The sequence below is a fragment of the Pseudophryne corroboree genome, chromosome 7 (assembly GCF_028390025.1).
Source record: "Pseudophryne corroboree isolate aPseCor3 chromosome 7, aPseCor3.hap2, whole genome shotgun sequence".
Taxonomy (NCBI): domain Eukaryota; kingdom Metazoa; phylum Chordata; class Amphibia; order Anura; family Myobatrachidae; genus Pseudophryne; species Pseudophryne corroboree.
The window spans coordinates 30,386,186-30,408,062 of NC_086450.1; the positions used below are offsets into that span (position 1 = coordinate 30,386,186).

At 48.7% G+C, this 21,877-nt stretch overlaps 1 protein-coding gene across 3 annotated transcripts in view; it reads right to left on the minus strand.

The window, feature by feature from the left end:
- HYCC2 (hyccin PI4KA lipid kinase complex subunit 2) overlaps positions 1 to 21,877 on the minus strand; it is a 201,059-nt gene that overhangs the window by 26,290 nt on the left and 152,892 nt on the right. For 2 of the 3 annotated variants that reach the window (XM_063932863.1, XM_063932865.1), the window contains one exon: positions 18,451 to 18,588. The exons of the other annotated variant lie outside the window; for it this stretch is intronic. In XM_063932863.1, coding sequence (XP_063788933.1) covers positions 18,451 to 18,588 — 138 coding nt within the window. The remainder of the gene's footprint in view (positions 1 to 18,450; positions 18,589 to 21,877) is intronic. 3 annotated transcript variants of the gene reach the window in all.

Below are 21,877 nucleotides of genomic sequence, written 5' to 3' on the forward strand. Positions count from 1 at the left end.
GGAATCCTCCAAATCGCTAGTAGCCGCAGGCACCACAATAGGCTGGTTCAGGTGAAACGCTGAAACCACCTTAGGCAGAAAGTGAGGACGCGTCCGCAGTTCTGCCCTGTCCGAATGGAAAATCAGATATGGGCTTTTATACGATAAAGCCGCCAATTCTGACACTCTCCTGGCTGAAGCCAGGGCCAGTAGCATGGTTACTTTCCATGTAAGATATTTCAAATCCACCGATTTGAGTGGCTCAAACCAATGGGATTTGAGAAAATCCAAAACTACATTAAGATCCCACGGTGCCACTGGGGGCACAACCGGGGGCTGTATATGTAGTACTCCTTTTACAAAAGTCTGGACTTCAGGAACTGAAGCCAATTCTTTCTGGAAGAAAATCGACAGGGACGAAATTTGAACCTTAATGGACCCTAATTTGAGGCCCATAGACAATCCTGTTTGCAGGAAATGTAGGAATCGACCCAGTTGAAATTCCTCCGTCGGGGCCTTCCTGGCCTCACACCACGCAACATATTTTCTCCAAATGCGGTGATAATGTTGTGCAGTCACCTCCTTCCTGGCTTTTACCAGGGTAGGGATGACCTCTTCCGGAATGCCTTTTTCCCTTAGGATTCGGCGTTCAACCGCCATGCCGTCAAACGCAGCCGCGGTAAGTCTTGGAATAGACACGGTCCCTGCTGAAGCAGGTCCCGTCTTAGAGGTAGAGGCCACGGATCTTCCGTGAGCATCTCCTGAAGTTCCGGGTACCAAGTTCTTCTTGGCCAATCCGGAGCCACGAGTATCGTTCTTACTCCCCTTTGCCGTATAATTCTCAGTACTTTTGGTATGAGAGGCAGAGGAGGAAACACATACACCCTGAAGCAGAGGTTTTGCCAGGCTTAGAGCATTGTAGATTGCTCTTAGCTCCAGTATATTTATGTGAAGAGACGTCTCCAGGCTTGACCACACGCCCTGGAAGTTTCTTCCCTGTGTGACCGCTCCCCAGCCTCTCAGGCTGGCATCCGTGGTCACTAGGACCCAGTTCTGTATGCCGAATCTGCGGCACTCTAACAGATGAGCACTCTGCAACCACCATAGCAGAGACACTCTTGTCCTTGTGGACAATTTTATCCGCTGATGCATCTGCAGATGCGATCCGGACCATTTGAACAGCAGATCCCACTGAAAAGTTCGTGCATGGAATCTGCCGAATGGAATCGCTTCGTAAGAAGCTACCATTTTTCCCAGGACTCTTGTGCATTGATGCACAGATACTTTTCCTGGTTTTAGGAGGTTCCTGACTAGATCGGATAACTCCCTGGCTTTCTCCTCCGGAAGAAATACCTTTTTCTGAACAGTGTCCAGAATCATCCCTAGGAACAACAGACGTGTCGTCGGGATCAGTTGGGATTTTGGAAAATTCAGAATCCACCCGTGTTGTTGGAGCACTACTTGGGTTAGTGCTACTCCGACCTCCAGCTGTTCTCTGGATCTTGCCCTTATCAGGAGATCGTCCAAGTAAGGGATAATTAAGACGCCTTCTCTTCGAAGAAGGATCATCATTTCGGCCATTACCTTGGTAAAGACCCGGGGTGCCGTGGACAATCCAAACGGCAGCGTCTGAAACTGATAATGACAGTTTTGGACCACGAACCTGAGGTACCCTTGGTGTGAAGGACAAATTGGAACATGAAGGTAAGCATCCTTGATGTCCAAGGACACCATAAAATCCCCTTCTTCCAGATTCGCTATCACTGCTCTGAGTGACTCCATCTTGAACTTGAATTTTTGTATGTACAGGTTCAGAGATTTTAGATTTAGAATCGGTCTTACCGAGCCGTCCGGCTTCGGTACCACAAATAGCGTGGAGTAATACACCTGTCCCTGTTGTAGGAGGGGTACCTTGACTATCACCTGCTGAGAATACAGCTTGTGAATGGCCTCCAATACCGTCGCCCTGTCGGAGGGAGACGTTGGCAAAGCAGACTTTAGGAAACGGCGAGGAGGGGACTTCTCGAATTCCAACCTGTAACCCTGAGATACTACCTGCAGGATCCAGGGGTCCACCTGCGAGTGAGCCCACTGTGCGCTGAAATGTTTGAGGCGACCCCCCACCGCCCCTGAGTCTGCTTGTAAGGTCCCAGCGTCATGCTGACGCCTTTGTAGAAGCCGGGGAGGGCTTCTGCTCCTGGGAAGGAGCTGCTTGTTGCAGTCTCTTACCCTTTCCTTTGCCTCGGGGCAAATAGGAATGTCCTTTTGCTCGTTTGTTCTTATAGGAACGAAAGGACTGCGGCTGAAAAGCCTGCGGCTTTTTCTGCTGGGAGGTGACCTGGGGTAAAAAATAAGAATTTACTTACCGATAATTCTATTTCTCGGAGTCCGTAGTGGATGCTGGGGTTCCTGAAAGGACCATGGGGAATAGCGGCTCCGCAGGAGACAGGGCACAAAAAGTAAAGCTTTTCCAGATCAGGTGGTGTGCACTGGCTCCTCCCCCTATGACCCTCCTCCAGACTCCAGTTAGGTACCGTGCCCGGACGAGCGTACACAATAAGGGAGGATTTTGAATCCCGGGTAAGACTCATACCAGCCACACCAATCACACCGTACAACTTGTGATCTAAACCCAGTTAACAGTATGATAACAAAAGGAGCCTCTGAAAGACGGCTTCCTACAACAATAACCCGATTTTTGTAACAATAACTATGTACAAGTATTGCAGAATAATCCGCACTTGGGATGGGCGCCCAGCATCCACTACGGACTCCGAGAAATAGAATTATCGGTAAGTAAATTCTTATTTTCTCTATCGTCCTAGTGGATGCTGGGGTTCCTGAAAGGACCATGGGGATTATACCAAAGCTCCCAAACGGGCGGGAGAGTGCGGATGACTCTGCAGCACCGAATGAGAGAACTCCAGGTCCTCTTTTGCCAGGGTATCAAATTTGTAAAATTTTACAAACGTGTTCTCCCCCGACCACGTAGCTGCTCGGCAGAGTTGTAATGCCGAGACCCCTCGGGCAGCCGCCCAAGATGAGCCCACCTTCCTTGTGGAATGGGCATTTACATATTTTTTGCTGTGGCAAGCCTGCCACAGAATGTGCAAGCTGAATTGTACTACAAATCCAACGAGCAATAGTCTGCTTAGAAGCAGGAGCACCCAGCTTGTTGGGTGCATACAGGATAAACAGCAAGTCAGATTTCCTGACTCCAGCCGACCTGGAAACTATATTTTCAGGGCCCTGACAACATCCAGCAACTTGGAGTCCTCCAAGTCCCTAGTAGCCGCAGGCACCACAATAAGCTGGTTCAGGTGAAACGCTGACACCACCTTAGGGAGAAACTGGGGACGAGTCCACAGCTTTGCTCTGTCCGAATGGACAATCAGATATGGCTTTGTGAGATAAAGCCGCCAATTCTGACACTCGCCTGGCCGAGGCCAGGACCAACAGCATGGTCACTTTCCATGTGAGATATATCAAATCCACAGATTTGAGTTGTTTAAAACAATGTGATTTTAGGAATCCCAAACTACGTTGAGATCGCCCAGTGCCACTGGAGACATCAAAAAGGGGTTGTATATGCAGTACTCCCTTAACAACTTCTGGACTTCAGGAACTGAAGCCAATTTCTTTCTGGAAGAAAATCGACCGGTCGAAATTTGAACCTTAATGGACCCCAATTTGAGACCCATATACACTCCTGCTTGCAGGAAATGTAGGAATTAACCTAGTTGAAATTCTTCCGTGGAGCCTTCCTGGCCTCACACCATGGAACATATTTTCACCTAAGCGGTGATAATGTTGTGCGGTCACCTCCTTCCTGGCTCTGACCAGGGTAGGGATGACCTCTTCCGGAATGCCTTTTTCCCTTAGGATCCGGCGTTCACCCGCCCTGGCGTCAACGCAGCTGCGGTAAGTCATGGAACAGACATGATTCTTGCTGAATCAAGATCCTTTCTAGTATCTCTTGAAGTTCCGGGTACCAAGTTCTTCTTGGCCCAAACCGGAACCACGAGTATAGTTCTTACTCCTCTCCTTCCTATCATTCTCCATACACTGGGTATGAAAGGCAGAGGAGGGAACACATACACCGACTGGTACACCCACGGTGTTACCAGAGCGTCCCAGCTATTGCATGAGGGTCTCTAGACCTGGCGCTTCATGTGGGACGCCATCATAACCACCTTTGGTCTTTCCCAACGGTTTACAAACATGTGGAAACTTCCAGATGAAGTTCCCACTTTTCCGGGTGGAATTCATTTATGCTGAGGAAATCTTCCTAGTTGTCCACTCCCGGAATGAACACTGCTGACAGTGTTATCACATGATCTTTCGCCCAGCGAAGAATCCTTGCTGTCATTGCCCTCCTGCTTCTTGTGCCGCCCCGTCTGTTTACGTGGGCGACTGCCATGATGATGTCCTACTGGATCAGCACCGGTTGACTTTGAAGCAGAGGTCTTCCTAGGCTCAGAGCATCGTAAATTGCCCTTAGCTCCAGTATATTCATGTGGAGAGAAATCTCCAGACTTGACCACACTTCCTTGGAAATTTCTTCCTTGTGTGACTGTTCCCCAGCCTCTCAGGCTGGCATCCGTGGTCACCAGAACACAGTCCTGAATGCTGAATGTGCTGCCCTCTAGAAGATGAGCACTCTGCAGCCCCCACAGAAGAGACACCCTTGTCCTTGGAGACAGGGTTATCCGCTGATGCATCTGAAGATGCGATCCGGACCATTCGTCCAGCAAATCCCCCTGAAAAGTTTTTGCGTGAGATCTGCCGAATGGAATCGCTTCGTAAGAAGCCACCATTTTTCCCAGGACTCCTGTGCATTGATGCACTGATACTTGGCCTGGATTTAGGAGGTTTCTGACTAGGTCGGATAACTCCCTGGCTTTCCCCTCCAGGAGAAATACCTCTTTCTGGACTATGCCCAGAATCATTCCTAGGAACAGCAGACGTATCATCGGAAAACAGCTGCGATTTTTGGAATATTTAGAATCCACTCGTGCCGTCGTAGAACTACTTTAGATAGTTCTTTTCCGACCTCCAACTGTTCTCTGGAAACTTGTCCCTTTCAGGATATCGTCCAAGTAAGGGATAATTTAGATGCCTTTCTTCTTTTAAGAATCATCTTTTCGGCCATTACCTTGGTAAAGGCCCGGGGTGCCGTGGATAATTCAACGGCAGCGTCTGAAACTGATATTGACAGTTCTGTATCACGAACCAGAGGTACCCTTGTTGAGAAGGGCAAATTTGGACATGGAGGTAATCCTTGATGTCCAGGGACACCATATAGTCCCCTTTTTTCCGGTTCTCTATCACTGCTCTGAGTGACTCCATCTTGATTTGAACCTTTTTATGTAAGTGTTCAAAGATTTCAGATTTAGACTATGTCTCACCAAGCCGTCTGGCTTCAGTACCACAATATAGTGTGGAGGACTAATACCCTTTTCCTTGTTGTAGGAGGGGTACTTTGATTATCACCTGCTGGAAATACAGCTTGTGAATTTTTTCCCAATACTGCCTCCTTGTCGGAGGGAGCCGTTGGTAAAGCAGGCTTCAGGAACCTGCGAGGAAAAAATGTCTCGACTCTCCAATCTGTACCCCTGGGATAATACTTGTATGATCTAGGGGTCAACTTGCGAGTGATCCCACTGCGCGCTGAGACTCTTGAGACTACCCCCCCACTGGTGGAGGGCTTCTTTTCCTGGGAAGGGGCTGCCTGCTGCAGTCTACTTCCCTTTCCTCTATGTCTGGGCAGATATGACTGGCCTTTTGCCCGCTTGCCCACATGGGAACGGAAGGATTGAGGCTGAAAAGACAGTGTCTTTTTCTGCTGAGATGTAACTTGGGGTAAAAAAGGTTGGATTTCCCAGCTGTGGCCGTGGCCCCCAGGTCCGACGGACCGACCCCAAATAACTCCTTCCCTTTATACGGCAATACTTCCATGTGCCGTATGGGATCTGTATCACCTGACCACTGTCGTGTCCATGACATCTTCTGGGAGATATGGACAACGCACTTATCTTGATGCCAGAGTGCAAATATCCCTCTGTGCATCTCGCATACATATATATAGAATGCATCCTATTAAATGCTCTATATCAATAAAATATTTTTAGTCAGGGAATTCGACCAAGCCAACCCAGCACTGCATCTCCAGGCTGATGGCGATCGCTGGTCGCAGTATAACCACCGTCTGTGTGTATATACTTTTTAGGATATTTTTCCAGCTGCCTATCAGCTGGCTCCTTGAGGGCGGCCGTATTTGGAGACGGTAACGCCACTTGATAAGCGTGTGAGCGCCTTATCCACCCTAATGGGTGTTTCCCAACGCGCCCTAACTTCTGGCGGGAAAAGGTATAACGCCAATATTTGCTATCGGGGTAAACCCACGCATCATCACACACTTCATTTTATTTTATCTGATTCAGGAAAAACTACAGGTAGTTTTTTCACTTCCACATAATACCCTTTTTTGTGGTACTTGTAGTATCAGAAATATGTAACAGCTCCTTCATTGCCCTTAACGTGTGGCCCTAATGAGGAATACGTTTGTTTATTCACCGTCGACACTGGATTCAGTGTCCGTGTCTGTGTCTGTGTCGACCGACTGAGGTAAATGGGCGTTTTTTATAAAAAAAACCCTGACGGTGTTTCTGAGACGCCTGGACCGTTACTAATTGTTTGTCGGCCGTCTCATGTCGTCAACCGACCTTGCAGCGTGTTGACATTCTCACGTAATTCCCTAAATAAGCCATCCATTCCGGTGTCGACTCCCTAGAGAGTGACATCACCATTACAGGCAATTTCTCCGCCTCCTCCAGCATCGTCCTCATACATGTCGACACACACGTACCGACACACAGCACACACACCTGGAATGCTCTGACAGAGGACAGGACCCCACTAGCCCTTTGGAGAGACAGAGGGAGAGTTTGCCAGCACACACCAAAAAACGCTATAATTACATAGGGACAACCTTATATAAGTGTTTCTCCCTAATAGCATCTTTATATATATATATATTTATATCGCCAATTTGTGCCCCCCCCTCTCTGTTTAAACCCTGTTTCTGTAGTGCAGTGCAGGGGAGAGCCTGGGAGCCTTCTCTCCAGCCTTTCTGTGAGAGAAAAAATGGCGCTGTGTGCTGAGGAGATAGGCCCCGCCCCTTTTACGGCGGGCTCGTCTCCCGCTCTTTAGTGAAGTTTGGCAGGGGTTAAATATCTCCATATAGCCTCTGGGGGCTATATGGGAGGTATTTTTAGCCAGTATATAGGTTTACATTTGCCTCCCAGGGCGCCCCCCCCCAGCGCCCTGCACCCTCAGTGACAGCGTGTGAAGTGTGCTGAGAGGAAAATGGCGCACAGCTGCAGTGCTGTGCGCTACCTTTAGAAGACTGTCAGAGTCTTCAGCCGCCGATTCTGGACCTCTTCTAACTTCAGCATCTGCAAGGGGGCCGGCGGCGCGGCTCCGGTGACCATCCAGGCTGTACCTGTGATCGTCCCTCTGGAGCTAATGTCCAGTAGCCAAGAAGCCAATCCATCCTGCACGCAGGTGAGTTCACTTCTTCTCCCCTCAGTCCCTCGTTGCAGTGATCCTGTTGCCAGCAGGACTCACTGTAAAATAAAAAACCTAAGCTAAACTTTCTCTAAGCAGCTCTTTAGGAGAGCCACCTAGATTGCACCCTTCTCGGCCGGGCACAAAAATCTAACTGGAGTCTGGAGGAGGGTCATAGGGGGAGGAGCCAGTGCACACCACCTGATCTGGAAAAGCTTTACTTTTTGTGCCCTGTCTCCTGCGGAGCCGCTATTCCCCATGGTCCTTTCAGGAACCCCAGCATCCACTAGGACGATAGAGAAAGGTGGATTTTCCGGCCGTTGCCGTGGCCACCAGATCCGATAGACCGACCCCAAATAATTCCTCCCCCTTATACGGCAATACTTCCATATGTCGTTTGGAATCCGCATCACCTGACCACTGGCGCGTCCATAAACTTCTTCTGGCAGATATGGACATCGCACTTACTCTTGATGCCAGAGTGCAAATATCTCTCTGTGCATCTCGCATATAAAGAAATGCATCCTTTAACTGCTCTATAGTCAGTAAAATACTGTCCCTATCCAGGGTATCAATATTTTCAGACAGTGACTCCGACCAAGCCACGCCAGCACTGCACATCCAGGCTGAGACGATTGCTGGTCTCAGTATAACACCCGTATGTGTGTATATACTTTTTAATGTATTCTCCAGCCTCCTATCAGCTGGATCCTTGAGGGCGGCCGTATCAGGAGACGGTAACGCCACTTGCTTTGATAAGCGTGTGAGCGCCTTATCCACCCTAGGAGGTGTTTCCCAGCGCGCCCTAACCTCTGGCGGGAAAGGGTATAATGCCAATAACTTCTTTGAAATTAGCAGTTTTCTATCTGGGGTAACCCACGCTTCATCACACACTTCATTCAGTTCCTCTGATTCAGGAAAAACTATCGGTAGTTTTTTCACACCCCACATAATACCCCTTTTTGTGGTACTTGCAGTATCAGAGATATGCAAAGCCTCCTTCATTGCCGTGATCATATAACGTGTGGCCCTACTGGAAAATACGTTTGTTTCTTCACCGTCGACACTGGATTCAGTGTCAGTGTCTGGGTCTGTGTCGACCGACTGAGGTAAAGGGCGTTTTACAGCCCCTGACGGTGTCTGAGACGCCTGGACAGGTACTAACTGGTTTGCCGGCTGTCTCATGTCGTCAACCGACTTTTGTAGCGTGCTGACACTATCCCGTAATTCCATAAACAAAGCCATCCATTCTGGTGTCGACTCCCTAGGGGGTGACATCACCATTACAGGCAATTGCTCCGCCTCCACGCCAACATCGTCCTCATACATGTCGACACACACGTACCGACACACAGCAGACACACAGGGAATGCTCTGATAGAAGACAGGACCCCACTAGCCCTTTGGGGAGACAGAGGGAGAGTTTGCCAGCACACACCCAAGCGCTATAAATATATATAGGGACAACCTTAATAAGTGTGTTCCCTTTATAGCAGCTCAAATATTATAAATATCGCCAATAAGTGCCCCCCCTCTCTGTTTTTACCCTGTTTCTGTAGTGCAGTGCAGGGGAGAGTCCTGGGAGCCTTCCTCGCAGCGGAGCTGGGCAGGAAAATGGCGCTGTGTGCTGAGGAGAATAGGCCCCGCCCCCTTTCCGGCGGGCTTCTTCTCCCGGTTTTTTTTTGGAACCTGGCAGGGGTTAAATACATCCATATAGCCCCAGGGGCTATATGTGATATATTTTAGCCAGAATAGGTATATTACATTGCTGCCCAGGGCGCCCCCCCCCCAGCGCCCTGCACCCTCAGTGACCGCTGGTGTGAAGTGTGCGGAGAGCAATGGCGCACAGCTGCAGTGCTGTGCGCTACCTCATGAAGACTGAGACGTCTTCTGCCGCCGGTTTCTGGACCTCTTCTCTATTCGGCATCTGCAAGGGGGTCGGCGGCGCGGCTCCGGTGACCCATCCAGGCTGTACCTGTGATCGTCCCTCTGGAGCTAGTGTCCAGTAGCCTAAGAAGCAAATCCATCCTGCACGCAGGTGAGTTCACTTCTTCTCCCCTAAGTCCCTCGTTGCAGTGAGCCTGTTGCCAGCAGGACTCACTGAAAATAAAAAACCTAACAAACTTTTTCTAAGCAGCTCTTTAGGAGAGCCACCTAGATTGCACCCTGCTCGGACGGGCACAAAAACCTAACTGAGGCTTGGAGGAGGGTCATAGGGGGAGGAGCCAGTACACACCACCTAGTGGTCAAACTTTTAAATTTTGTGCCCTGTCTCCTGCGGAGCCGCTATTCCCCATGGTCCTGACGGAGTCCCAGCATCCACTAGGACGTCAGAGAAATTACATTAAGTAGATCGCATTTTCTATGTCATCCTTAGGGTCAGTTGTGTGGTGAGGGACAAGATTTGCTTCTGTTTGGCCACATATTTTATGACTGGCAGCCACCAGCACTGGTTTTGCCTAATATATTGACCATGAATAATTTGAATTGGTCCTGGACCACCAACCCAGGGCACCCCTGCAAGTGTCCCGAGGCACCCCAGGGAGCCACGGCACACAGTTTGGGAACCTCTGGTCTAACTACATTCATGAAGGGACTACTATAGTGCTGTATGAGGTTTGTTTTGTTGATTATAGATGGAGAGTGGATTTCTCTGCATCTCACTAGCCCTCGCTGGAATTGCATACAGGTCTAAAGTATAACCGATACAGTACACAGCGTACACTTTATAAAATGTTCAGTACTTTACCTGATGGCTATCTTTGCAATAGGCTGAACTTCAAGCTACACTTCAGATTTGTTTGGCAAATTCTAAATAAACAATAACAACATCAATCTCTAACCTTTTGTTGCATAAAACAATCAAGACTATTAATTGAAATAAACGCTACAGTATATAACTGATGTTTGAAGGTTGCAGTGCATTCTATTTGGTAACAGGTACCAAGAAAAGCGTCTGCAATACAAATCTCTGACAAGGTTTAGTCAGGCAACTTGCAAAACATGAAGGCACATTTATGCACAGGGATTTTGTGTCCCCCCCCCCTGCATATTATTCTCACCCTTGTACCCGTATACTTAGCACGGAACATGTGTATCGTGCGACAAGCACTTTACTATTGCATTGCATGTTAACTAAAAAACATTATGCAAATGCGGGGGAGGGGGATTCAATGCTGCATCGTTAGCGCGATTGGCCAATCTGGAATGGCAACACTCACCCGCCAGCAATGCAAGTTTCACATCGCATCCCACAGAGGAGCTAGGGAAAATCTAAGATGTAGGCTCTACCGTAGCGTCTTATATGCGTGCAGCCGGGCACTGGCGCACATCACACACAATTCCCATTCCCCCCCCCCCCCTCCCCAAGACTCAGCCGTTTAGAGAGGACATGTTCGCAAGGATAAACTCATCCACTTTTTTTTTTCTTCTTTTTACTTTTGCCTGCAAGCGAAGTAACCAAAAGAAATTCTGATGGACTTCCAGCCTTCTCCTGGACGACGTACCTACTGTCTGCACAGTCTGACATAAGCTACTCTTGTTTTAACACTATGTTGAATCATTTTTTAATGCATTTGTTTTTTTGTTTTTGTTTTTAAATAAAGCTGAATAGACTTTTATAAATATACAATGTACCATGTTGCAAAGCTTTGAACTTCAGCTGGGTACATACTATGCGATTTTTTAAATGATTTGGCTGATTCCGACGGATCGGAAATGACAAATCGTCCAGTGTGTACGCACTACCTGCGGTCGTCAGCGACGTCTTCTGGTCGTACTAGCATGCAGCAACATCTGACCATGTAGTCAACAACAGTATACTCCTCCTGGGTGTGGCCACCGACGATATCTTTTGCAAGATTGCACATTGTGTACACACTATGGGCCTAATTCAGACCTAATTGCAAAAGCAAAATCTTTCTCTAATGGGCAAAACCATGTGCACTGCAGGTGGGGCAGATATAACATGTGCAGAGAGAGTTAGAATTGGGTGGGTTATATTGTTTCTGTGCAGGGTAAATACTGGCTGCTTTATTTTTACACTGCAATTTAGATTTCAGTTTGAACACACCCCACCCAAATCTAACTCTCTCTGCACATGTTACATCTGACCCACCTGCAGTGCACATGGTTTTGCCACATAAAAGAAAATGTTTGCTGTTGCGATCAGGTCTGAATTAGGCCCTATATCCGGGAGTTCAAGGGAAATCGCTGACGACACTGCATCGTTTGCTGGTTGCCTAATATGTGTACACAGCTTAACTATTCTGTAATGAAGGACAAGAAGTCGGCATAATCTGTTCTGCGTGTGGTTTCATAACCCCGCCATTACTCACACTGATGAGGTTTAGCAGGATCCCAACATGGGGGTATGACCAGCCACTTGACCATCAGTAACCAGGCATGAGCTATACCTATGGGGGAGAGGTGTCAAAGATTGGAGAGAGACTAGTGGAGAAAGTACCAACCAATCAGCTCCTGTCATTTTTAAAACGCAGCCTGTAACACAGCAGTTAGACTCTGATTCGTTGGTACTTTGGGGCAGATATATTAAGCCTGGAGAAGTGATAAAATAAGATTTTACTTACCGATAAATCTATTTCTCGGAGTCCGTAGTGGATGCTGGGGTTCCTGAAAGGACCATGGGGAATAGCGGCTCCGCAGGAGACAGGGCACAAAAAGTAAAGCTTTTTCCGATCAGGTGGTGTGCACTGGCTCCTCCCCCTATGACCCTCCTCCAGACTCCAGTTAGGTACTGTGCCCGGACGAGCGTACACAATAAGGGAGGATTTTGAATCCCGGGTAAGACTCATACCAGCCACACCAATCACACCGTACAACTTGTGATCTAAACCCAGTTAACAGTATGATAACAGCGGAGCCTCTGAAAGATGGCTTCCTACAACAATAACCCGAATAAGTTAACAATAACTATGTACAATTTATGCAGATAATCCGCACTTGGGATGGGCGCCCAGCATCCACTACGGACTCCGAGAAATAGATTTATCGGTAAGTAAAATCTTATTTTCTCTATCGTCCTAGTGGATGCTGGGGTTCCTGAAAGGACCATGGGGATTATACCAAAGCTCCCAAACGGGCGGGAGAGTGCGGATGACTCTGCAGCACCGAATGAGAGAACTCCAGGTCCTCCTTAGCCAGAGTATCAAATTTGTAAAATTTTACAAACGTGTTCTCCCCTGACCACGTAGCTGCTCGGCAAAGTTGTAATGCCGAGACCCCTCGGGCAGCCGCCCAAGATGAGCCCACCTTCCTTGTGGAGTGGGCCTTTACAGATTTAGGCTGTGGCAGGCCTGCCACAGAATGTGCCAGTTGGATTGTGCTACAGATCCAACGAGCAATCGTCTGCTTAGACGCAGGAGCACCCATCTTGTTGGGTGCATACAATATAAACAACGAGTCAGATTTTCTGACTCCAGCTGTTCTTGCAATATATATTTTTAATGCTCTGACAACGTCCAGTAACTTGGAGTCCTCCAAGTCACTTGTAGCCGCAGGCACTACAATAGGCTGGTTCAGATGAAATGCTGACACCACCTTAGGGAGAAAATGCGGACGAGTCCGCAGTTCTGCCCTGTCCGAATGGAAAATCAGATATGGGCTTTTGTAAGATAAAGCTGCCAATTCTGACACTCTCCTGGCAGAAGCCAGGGCTAGAAGCATGGTCACTTTCCAAGTGAGATATTTCAAATCCACCTTATTTAGTGGTTCAAACCAATGAGATTTTAGAAAATCCAAAACTACATTGAGATCCCACGGTGCCACTGGAGGCACCACAGGAGGCTGTATATGCAGCACTCCCTTCACAAAGGTCTGGACTTCAGGGACTGAAGCCAATTCTTTTTGAAAGAAAATCGACAGGGCCGAAATTTGAACCTTAATAGATCCCAATTTGAGACCCATAGACAATCCTGATTGCAGGAAATGTAGGAATCGACCCAGTTGAAATTCCTCCGTCGGAGCACTCCGATCTTCGCACCACGCAACATATTTTCGCCAAATTCGGTGATAATGTTGCACGGTTACTTCTTTCCTTGCTTTAATCAAAGTAGGAATGACTTCTTCCGGCATGCCTTTTTCCATTAGGATCCGGCGTTCAACCGCCATGCCGTCAAACGCAGCCGCGGTAAGTCTTGAAACAGACAGGGACCCTGCTGAAGCAAGTCCCTCCTTAGAGGTAGAGGCCACGGATCTTCCGTGATCATCTCTTGAAGTTCCGGGTACCAAGTCCTTCTTGGCCAATCCGGAACCACTAGTATCGTTCTTACGCCTCTTTGCCGTATAATTCTCAATACTTTTGGTATGAGAGGCAGAGGAGGAAACACATACACCGACTGGTACACCCAAGGCGTTACCAGCGCGTCCACAGCTATTGCCTGCGGATCTCTTGACCTGGCGCAATACCTGTCCAGTTTTTTGTTGAGGCGAGACGCCATCATGTCCACCATTGGTCTTTCCCAACGGGTTACCAGCATGTGGAAGACTTCTGGATGAAGTCCCCACTCTCCCGGGTGAAGATCGTGTCTGCTGAGGAAGTCTGCTTCCCAGTTGTCCACTCCCGGGATGAACACTGCTGATAGCGCTATCACATGATTCTCTGCCCAGCGAAGAATCCTTGCAGCTTCTGCCATTGCACTCCTGCTTCTTGTGCCGCCCTGTCTGTTCACATGGGCGACTGCCGTGATGTTGTCCGACTGGATCAACACCGGTTTTCCCTGAAGCAGAGGTTCTGCCTGGCTTAGAGCATTGTATATTGCTCTTAGTTCCAGAATGTTTATGTGAAGAGACGTTTCCAGGCTCGTCCATACTCCCTGGAAGTTTCTTCCTTGTGTGACTGCTCCCCAGCCTCTCAGGCTGGCGTCCGTGGTCACCAGGATCCAATCCTGTATGCCGAATCTGCGGCCCTCCAATAGATGAGGACTCTGCAACCACCACAGAAGAGACACCCTTGTCCTTGGAGACAGGGTTATCCGTAGGTGCATCTGAAGATGCGACCCTGACCATTTGTCCAACAGATCCCTTTGGAAAATTCTTGCGTGGAATCTGCCGAATGGAATTGCTTCGTAAGAAGCTACCATTTTTCCCAGGACTCTTGTGCATTGATGTACAGACACCTTTCCTGGTTTTAGGAGGTTCCTGACAAGCTCGGATAACTCCTTGGCTTTTTCCTCCGGGAGAAAAACCTTTTTCTGAACCGTGTCCAGAATCATCCCTAGGAACAGCAGACGAGTTGTCGGCATTAACTGGGATTTTGGAATATTCAGAATCCACCCGTGCTGTTTTAGCACTTCTTGAGACAGTGCTAATCCCATCTCTAGCTGTTCTCTGGACCTCGCCCTTATTAGGAGATCGTCCAAGTATGGGATAATTAATACGCCTTTTCTTCGAAGAAGAATCATCATCTCGGCCATTACCTTTGTAAAGATCCGAGGTGCCGTGGACAATCCGAACGGCAGCGTCTGAAACTGATAGTGACAGTTTTGTACAACGAACCTGAGGTACCCCTGGTGTGAGGGGTAAATTGGAACGTGGAGATACGCATCCTTGATGTCCAAGGATACCATAAAGTCCCCCTCTTCCAGGTTCGCTATCACTGCTCTGAGTGACTCCATTTTGAACTTGAACTTCTTTATGTACAGGTTCAAGGACTTCAGATTTAGAATAGGCCTTACCGAGCCATCCGGCTTCGGTACCACAAAAAGAGTGGAATAATACCCCTTCCCTTGTTGTAGAAGAGGTACCTTGACTATCACCTGCTGAGAGTACAGCTTGTGAATGGCTTCCAAAACCGTCTCCCTTTCGGAGGGGGACGTTGGTAAAGCAGACTTCAGGAAACGGCGAGGTGGATCCGTCTCTAATTCCAACCTGTACCCTTGAGATATTATCTGCAGGATCCAGGGATCTACCTGCGAGTGAGCCCACTGCGCGCTGTAATTTTTGAGACGACCGCCCACCATCCCCGAGTCCGCTTGAGGAGCCCCAGCGTCATGCTGAGGCTTTTGTAGAAGCCGGGGAGGGCTTCTGTTCCTGGGAAGGAGCTGCGTGTTGCTGTCTCTTCCCTCGACCTTTGCCTCGTGGCAGATATGAATAGCCCTTTGCTCTCTTATTTTTAAAGGAACGAAAGGGCTGCGGTTGAAAAGTCGGTGCCTTTTTCTGTGGGGGAGTGACTTGAGGTAGAAAGGTGGATTTCCCGGCTGTAGCCGTGGCCACCAAATCTGATAGACCGACTCCAAATAACTCCTCCCCTTTATACGGCAAAACTTCCATATGCCGTTTTGAATCCGCATCACCTGACCACTGTCGCGTCCATAAAGCTCTTCTGGCCGAAATGGACATAGCACTTACCCGTGATGCCAGTGTGCAGATATCCCTCTGTGCATCACGCATATAAAGAAATGCATCCTTTATTTGTTCTAACGACAGTAAAATATTGTCCCTGTCCAGGGTATCAATATTTTCAATCAGGGACTCTGACCAAACTACCCCAGCACTGCCCATCCAGGCAGTCGCTACAGCTGGTCGTAGTATAACACCTGCATGTGTGTATATACTTTTTTGGATATTTTCCATCCTCCTATCTGATGGATCTTTAAGTGCGGCCGTCTCAGGAGAGGGTAACGCCACTTGTTTAGATAAGCGTGTTAGCGCCTTGTCCACCCTAGGAGGTGTTTCCCAGCGCTCCCTAACCTCTGGCGGGAAAGGGTATAATGCCAATAATTTCTTTGAAATTATCAGTTTTTTATCAGGGGCAACCCACGCTTCATTACACACGTCATTTAATTCTTCTGATTCAGGAAAAACTATAGGTAGTTTTTTCATACCCCACATAATACCCTGTTTAGTGGTACCTGTAGTATCAGCTAAATGTAACGCCTCCTTCATTGCCAAAATCATATAACGTGTGGCCCTACTGGAAAATACGGTTGATTCGTCACCGTCACCACTGGAGTCATCGCCTGTGTCTGGGTCTGTGTCGACCGACTGAGGCAAAGGGCGTTTCACAGCCCCTGACGGTGTTTGAGTCGCCTGGACAGGCACTAATTGATTGTCCGGCCGCCTCATGTCGTCAAACGACTGCTTTAGCGTGTTGACACTATCCCGTAGTTCCATAAATAAAGGCATCCATTCCGGTGTCGACTCCCTAGGGGGTGACATCCTCATATTTGGCAATTGCTCCGCCTCCACACCAATATCGTCCTCATACATGTCGACACACACGTACCGACACACAGCAGACACACAGGGAATGCTCCTAACGAAGACAGGACCCACTAGCCCTTTGGGGAGACAGAGGGAGAGTTTGCCAGCACACACCAAAAGCGCTATATATATATCAGGGATAGCCTTATAATAAGTGCTCCCTTATAGCTGCTTTGTTATATCAAATTATCGCCATAAATGTGCCCCCCCCTCTCTGTTTTACCCTGTTTCTGTAGTGCAGTGCAGGGGAGAGACTTGGGAGCCGTCCTGACCAGCGGAACTGTGAGAGGAAATGGCGCCGTGTGCTGAGGAGATAGGCCCCGCCCCTTTTCTGGCGGGCTCGTCTCCCGCTATTTAGAGAAATTAGGCAGGGGTTAAATATCTCCATATAGCCTCTAGGGCTATATGTGAGGTATTTTTAGCCTTTATAGGTAATCATTTTGCCTCCCAGGGCGCCCCCCTCCCAGCGCCCTGCACCCTCAGTGACTGCCGTGTGAAGTGTGCTGAGAGGAAAATGGCGCACAGCTGCAGTGCTGTGCGCTACCTTTTGAAGACTGCAGGAGTCTTCAGCCGCCGATTCTGGACCTCTTCTGTCTTCAGCATCTGCAAGGGGGCCGGCGGCGTGGCTCCGGTGACCATCCAGGCTGTACCCGTGATCGTCCCACTGGAGCTTGATGTCCAGTAGCCAAGAAGCCAATCCATCCTGCACGCAGGTGAGTTGACTCCTTCTCCCCTCAGTCCCTCGCTGCAGTGATCCTGTTGCCAGCAGGAATCACTGTAAAATAAAAAACCTAGCTAAACTTTTTCTAAGCAGCTCTTTAGGAGAGCCACCTAGATTGCACCCTTCTCGGCCGGGCACAAAAATCTAACTGGAGTCTGGAGGAGGGTCATAGGGGGAGGAGCCAGTGCACACCACCTGATCGGAAAAAGCTTTACTTTTTGTGCCCTGTCTCCTGCGGAGCCGCTATTCCCCATGGTCCTTTCAGGAACCCCAGCATCCACTAGGACGATAGAGAAAGAAGTGATAAGTGCAAGGTGATAACGCACCAGCCAATCAATATGTAAACTGACAGTTGTGAGCTGATTGGCTGGTGCGTTATCACCTTGCACTTATCACTTCTTTATCGCTTCTCCAGGCTTAATACATCCGACCCTTTATCTCTTTCCACTTTATCACTTTCCAAGGTTTGATACATCTCATGCTCAGTTTTGTAGGTGTTCAGGTACACAGTATACTGAATAAAGGTATCTTAACTCTCCAATCAGGACAAATACACTGAGAGCCTTCTCGACACAGGGAGTACCTGGAAAACACAGTACAGCACTTGGGGAGCGTTAATTAGAAAACACAAAAACTGCATCGGCACAACGTAAGCACACTGAGAAATGAGAGATCGCCATAGTGACTGCCATGCTTCTTGCGCTGATCGCGGTTACACGTATCCCAAAGCAACGCCAAGCAAGTCTGCATTATGGTGCAGCAGTCATCGCCTAGGCAGGGCAAAGGAATGGAAAGTTAATACCTGACCTTGAATTGGAACCACAGAGACAAGGAGCCTAACGCACCGTGAAGGAGTGAATGAGCGCACTACAGAGCAAAGGGTCTATGTGAAAACAGAGAGCAGCGACTTTCCAGAATCCGCTCTCTTCTTGGCTCCTTTTTCCACATGTTTGGCCTACCCTCTGTGACAGCTTCTGGAGAGATGGTCTCGGGGATCAGGTACACAAGAACATCCCCCTCAGGAGTATCCCTTAGGTTTGGAGTGATGCGCAAGATCGGCGAGCCCGGATTCGAGTCGTTCGTGAGGTCAAAACCATCTGGGATTCAACACAGGAATATTTTAGTTTGTTTGCCAACATCCCGCTGTTCCTAGCACTCCTGTTTTGGCAGCGGCTCGCCCGTAAGGAATTCAGGACACACAAAAAGAAACTGGAGGCGACTGGGACACATTTGGAAAATGAACGGAACAGAATAATTAAACTGAAACGCATGTGAAGGCTGATAGAACTATATAACAATACCTAACGAATGCGGACAAATGGGCAATGCGTGAAATGTATGACGTGATAGGTAAGAGAAGAAAAAGCATATTAATGACTATCTCAATATCAAATCCCTGAGCCGGTTTCTGTCTTTCAAAAAGGCAGCTTAAATGTGAAACACATTAAAACTTCTAAATAATAGGATTTTAATACCTACCGGTAAATCCTTTTCTCCTAGTCCGTAGAGGATGCTGGGGACTCCAAAAGGACCATGGGGTATAGACGGATCCGCAGGAGACATGGGCACACTAAAAAGACTTTGAATGGGTGTGAACTGGCTCCTCCCTCTATGCCCCTCCCCCAGACCTCAGTTATAGGAACTGTGCCCAGGAGAGACGGACATTTCGAGGAAAGGATTTTTGTTAACTAAGGGCAAGAAACTACCAGCCCACACCACAAACATACCGTACAACTGGATCAACAGTAAACCAGATAACAGTATGTACCAACAACAGCAACAAGCTGAATACACTGATACACAAACCTCGTGTAACCGAAAGTAACCAGTATCAAAAAACAACTGCAAGGAACAGCCCGCACTGGGATGGGCGCCCAGCATCCTCTACGGACTAGGAGAAAAGGATTTACCGGTAGGTATTAAAATCCTATTTTCTCTTACGTCCTAGAGGATGCTGGGGACTCCAAAAGGACCATGGGGTCTATACCAAAGCTCCAGACTGGGCGGGAGAGTGCGGACGACTCTGCAGCACCGATTGACCAAACATGAGGTCCTCATCAGCCAGGGTATCAAACTTGTAGAATTTAGCAAAAGTGTTTGAACCCGACCACGTAGCTGCTCGGCAAAGTTAAAGTGCCGAGACCCCTCGGGCAGCCGCCCAAGATGAGCCCACCTTCCTGGTAGAATGGGCCTTTACTGACTTCAGCAACGGCAACCCAGCCGAAGAATGAGCGTGCTGAATCGTATTACAAATCCAGCATGCAATAGTCTGCTTGGAAGCAGGATTTCCAATCTTTTTGGAAGCATACAGGACAAACAGAGCTTCCGTTTTCCGAACCAGAGCCGTTCTGGCGACATAAATTTTCAAAGCTCTTACGACATCAAGAGATTTCGGAACTGCCACAGCATCCGTAGCCACAGGCACCACAATAGGTTGGTTAATGTGAAACGAAGAAACCACCTTCGGCAGAAATTGTTGACAAGTCCTCAATTCCGCTCTACCACATGAAAAATCAAATATGGGCTCTTGTGAGACAAAGCCGCCAATTCTGACACTCGTCTGGCAGACGCCAAGGCCAAAAGCATGACCACTTTCCAAGTGAGAAACTTTAACTCAACCTTACGCAAAGGTTCAAACCAGTGAAACATAAGAAACCGCAACATTCAAGATCCCACGGTGCCACGGGTGGCACAAATGGAGGATGGATATGCAGCACTCCCTTCACGAAAGTCTGAACCTCAGGAAGGGCGGACAATTCTTTTTGAAAGAAAATAGATAAAGCCGAAATCTGCACTTTGATGGAACCCAATTTCAGGCTTGCATCCACGCCTGCCTGCAAAAAGTGGAGGAAACGACCCAAGTGAAAATCCTCAGCAGGAGCTGCTTTGGTTTCACACCACGACACATATTTTCTCCAAATACGGTGATAGTGTTTCGCCGTGACCTCCTTCCTAGCCTTAAGGAGAGTGGGGATGACCTCCCCGGGAATACCCTTCCGGGCTAGGATCTGGCGTTCAACTTCCACGCCGTCAAACACAGCCGCGGTAAGTCCAGGAACACGCATGGCCCCTGCAGTAACAGGTCCTCTCTTAGAGGAAGCGGCCAGGGATCTTCCACTAGTAATTCCTGAAGATCCGGATACCAGGCCCTCCGAGGCCAATCTGGAGCGACGAGTATAGCCTGAACCCTTGTTCGTCTTATGATCCTCAACACCTTGGGGATGAGAGGAAGTGGAGGAAACACATACACCGACCGAAACACCCACGGAGTTACCAGGGTGTCCACCGCACAGGCTTGGGGATCCCTCAACCTGGAACAATAATTCGGAAGCTTCTTGTTGAGGCGAGACGCCATCATGTCTATCAGAGGAATGCCCCAACGCCTTGTCACTTCTGCGAATACCTCTTGATGAAGAGCCCACTCTCCTGGATGGAGATCGTGTCTGCTGAGGAAGTCTGCTTTCCAGTTGTCCACGCCCGGGAGGAAGACTGCTGACAGAGCGCTCACGTGTTATTCCGCCCAGCGGAGAATTCTCGTGGCTTCCGCCATCGCCGCCCTGCTTCTTGTACCGCCTTGGCGGTTTACGTACGCCACCGCTGTTATGTTGTCCGACTGGATCAGGACAGGAAGACCCTGAAGAAGGTTTCTCGCTTGCAGGAGGCCGTTGTAAATGGCTCTTAACTCGAGAACATTTATGTGGAGACAAGACTCCTGGCTTGACTATTTTCCCTGGAAACTTCTTCCTTGCGTGACTGTCCCCCAGCCTCGGAGACTTGCATCTGTGGTCAGCAGAACCCAGTCCTGGATTCCGAATCGGCGTCCCTCTAGAAGGTGAGCGCCTTGCAGCCACCACAGGCTCTGGAAGATAGACTTATTTTCCGGTGCATGTGCAGGTGAGACCCGGACCATTTGTTCAGCAAATCCCACTGAAAACCCCCGAGCATGAAACGGATGCGGCTTACGAATTCCAAACGGAATGGCTTCGTAAGCCGCAACCATCTTCCCTAGCACTCGAGTGCATTGATGAATCGACACACTTGCCGGTCTCAGAAGTTCCCTGACCATGGTCTGAATTTCCAGAGCTTTGTCTGCCGGAAGAAACACTCTCTGTAGTTCCGTGTCTAGGATCATGCCCAAGAAGGGCAGCCGATTTGTCGGGATCATCTGAGACTTTGGCAAATTTAGAATCCAACCATGATGTCGCAGAAACGACAGGGAGAGTTACACATTTCTTAGCAATTTTTCCTTTGATCTCGCCTTTATCAGGAGATTGTCCAAGTATGGGATAATTGTGACCCCTCGCTTGCGAAGGAGTACCATCATTTCCGCCATCACCTTGGTGAAAACCCTCGAGGCCGTGGAAAGCCCAAACGGCAACGTCTGAA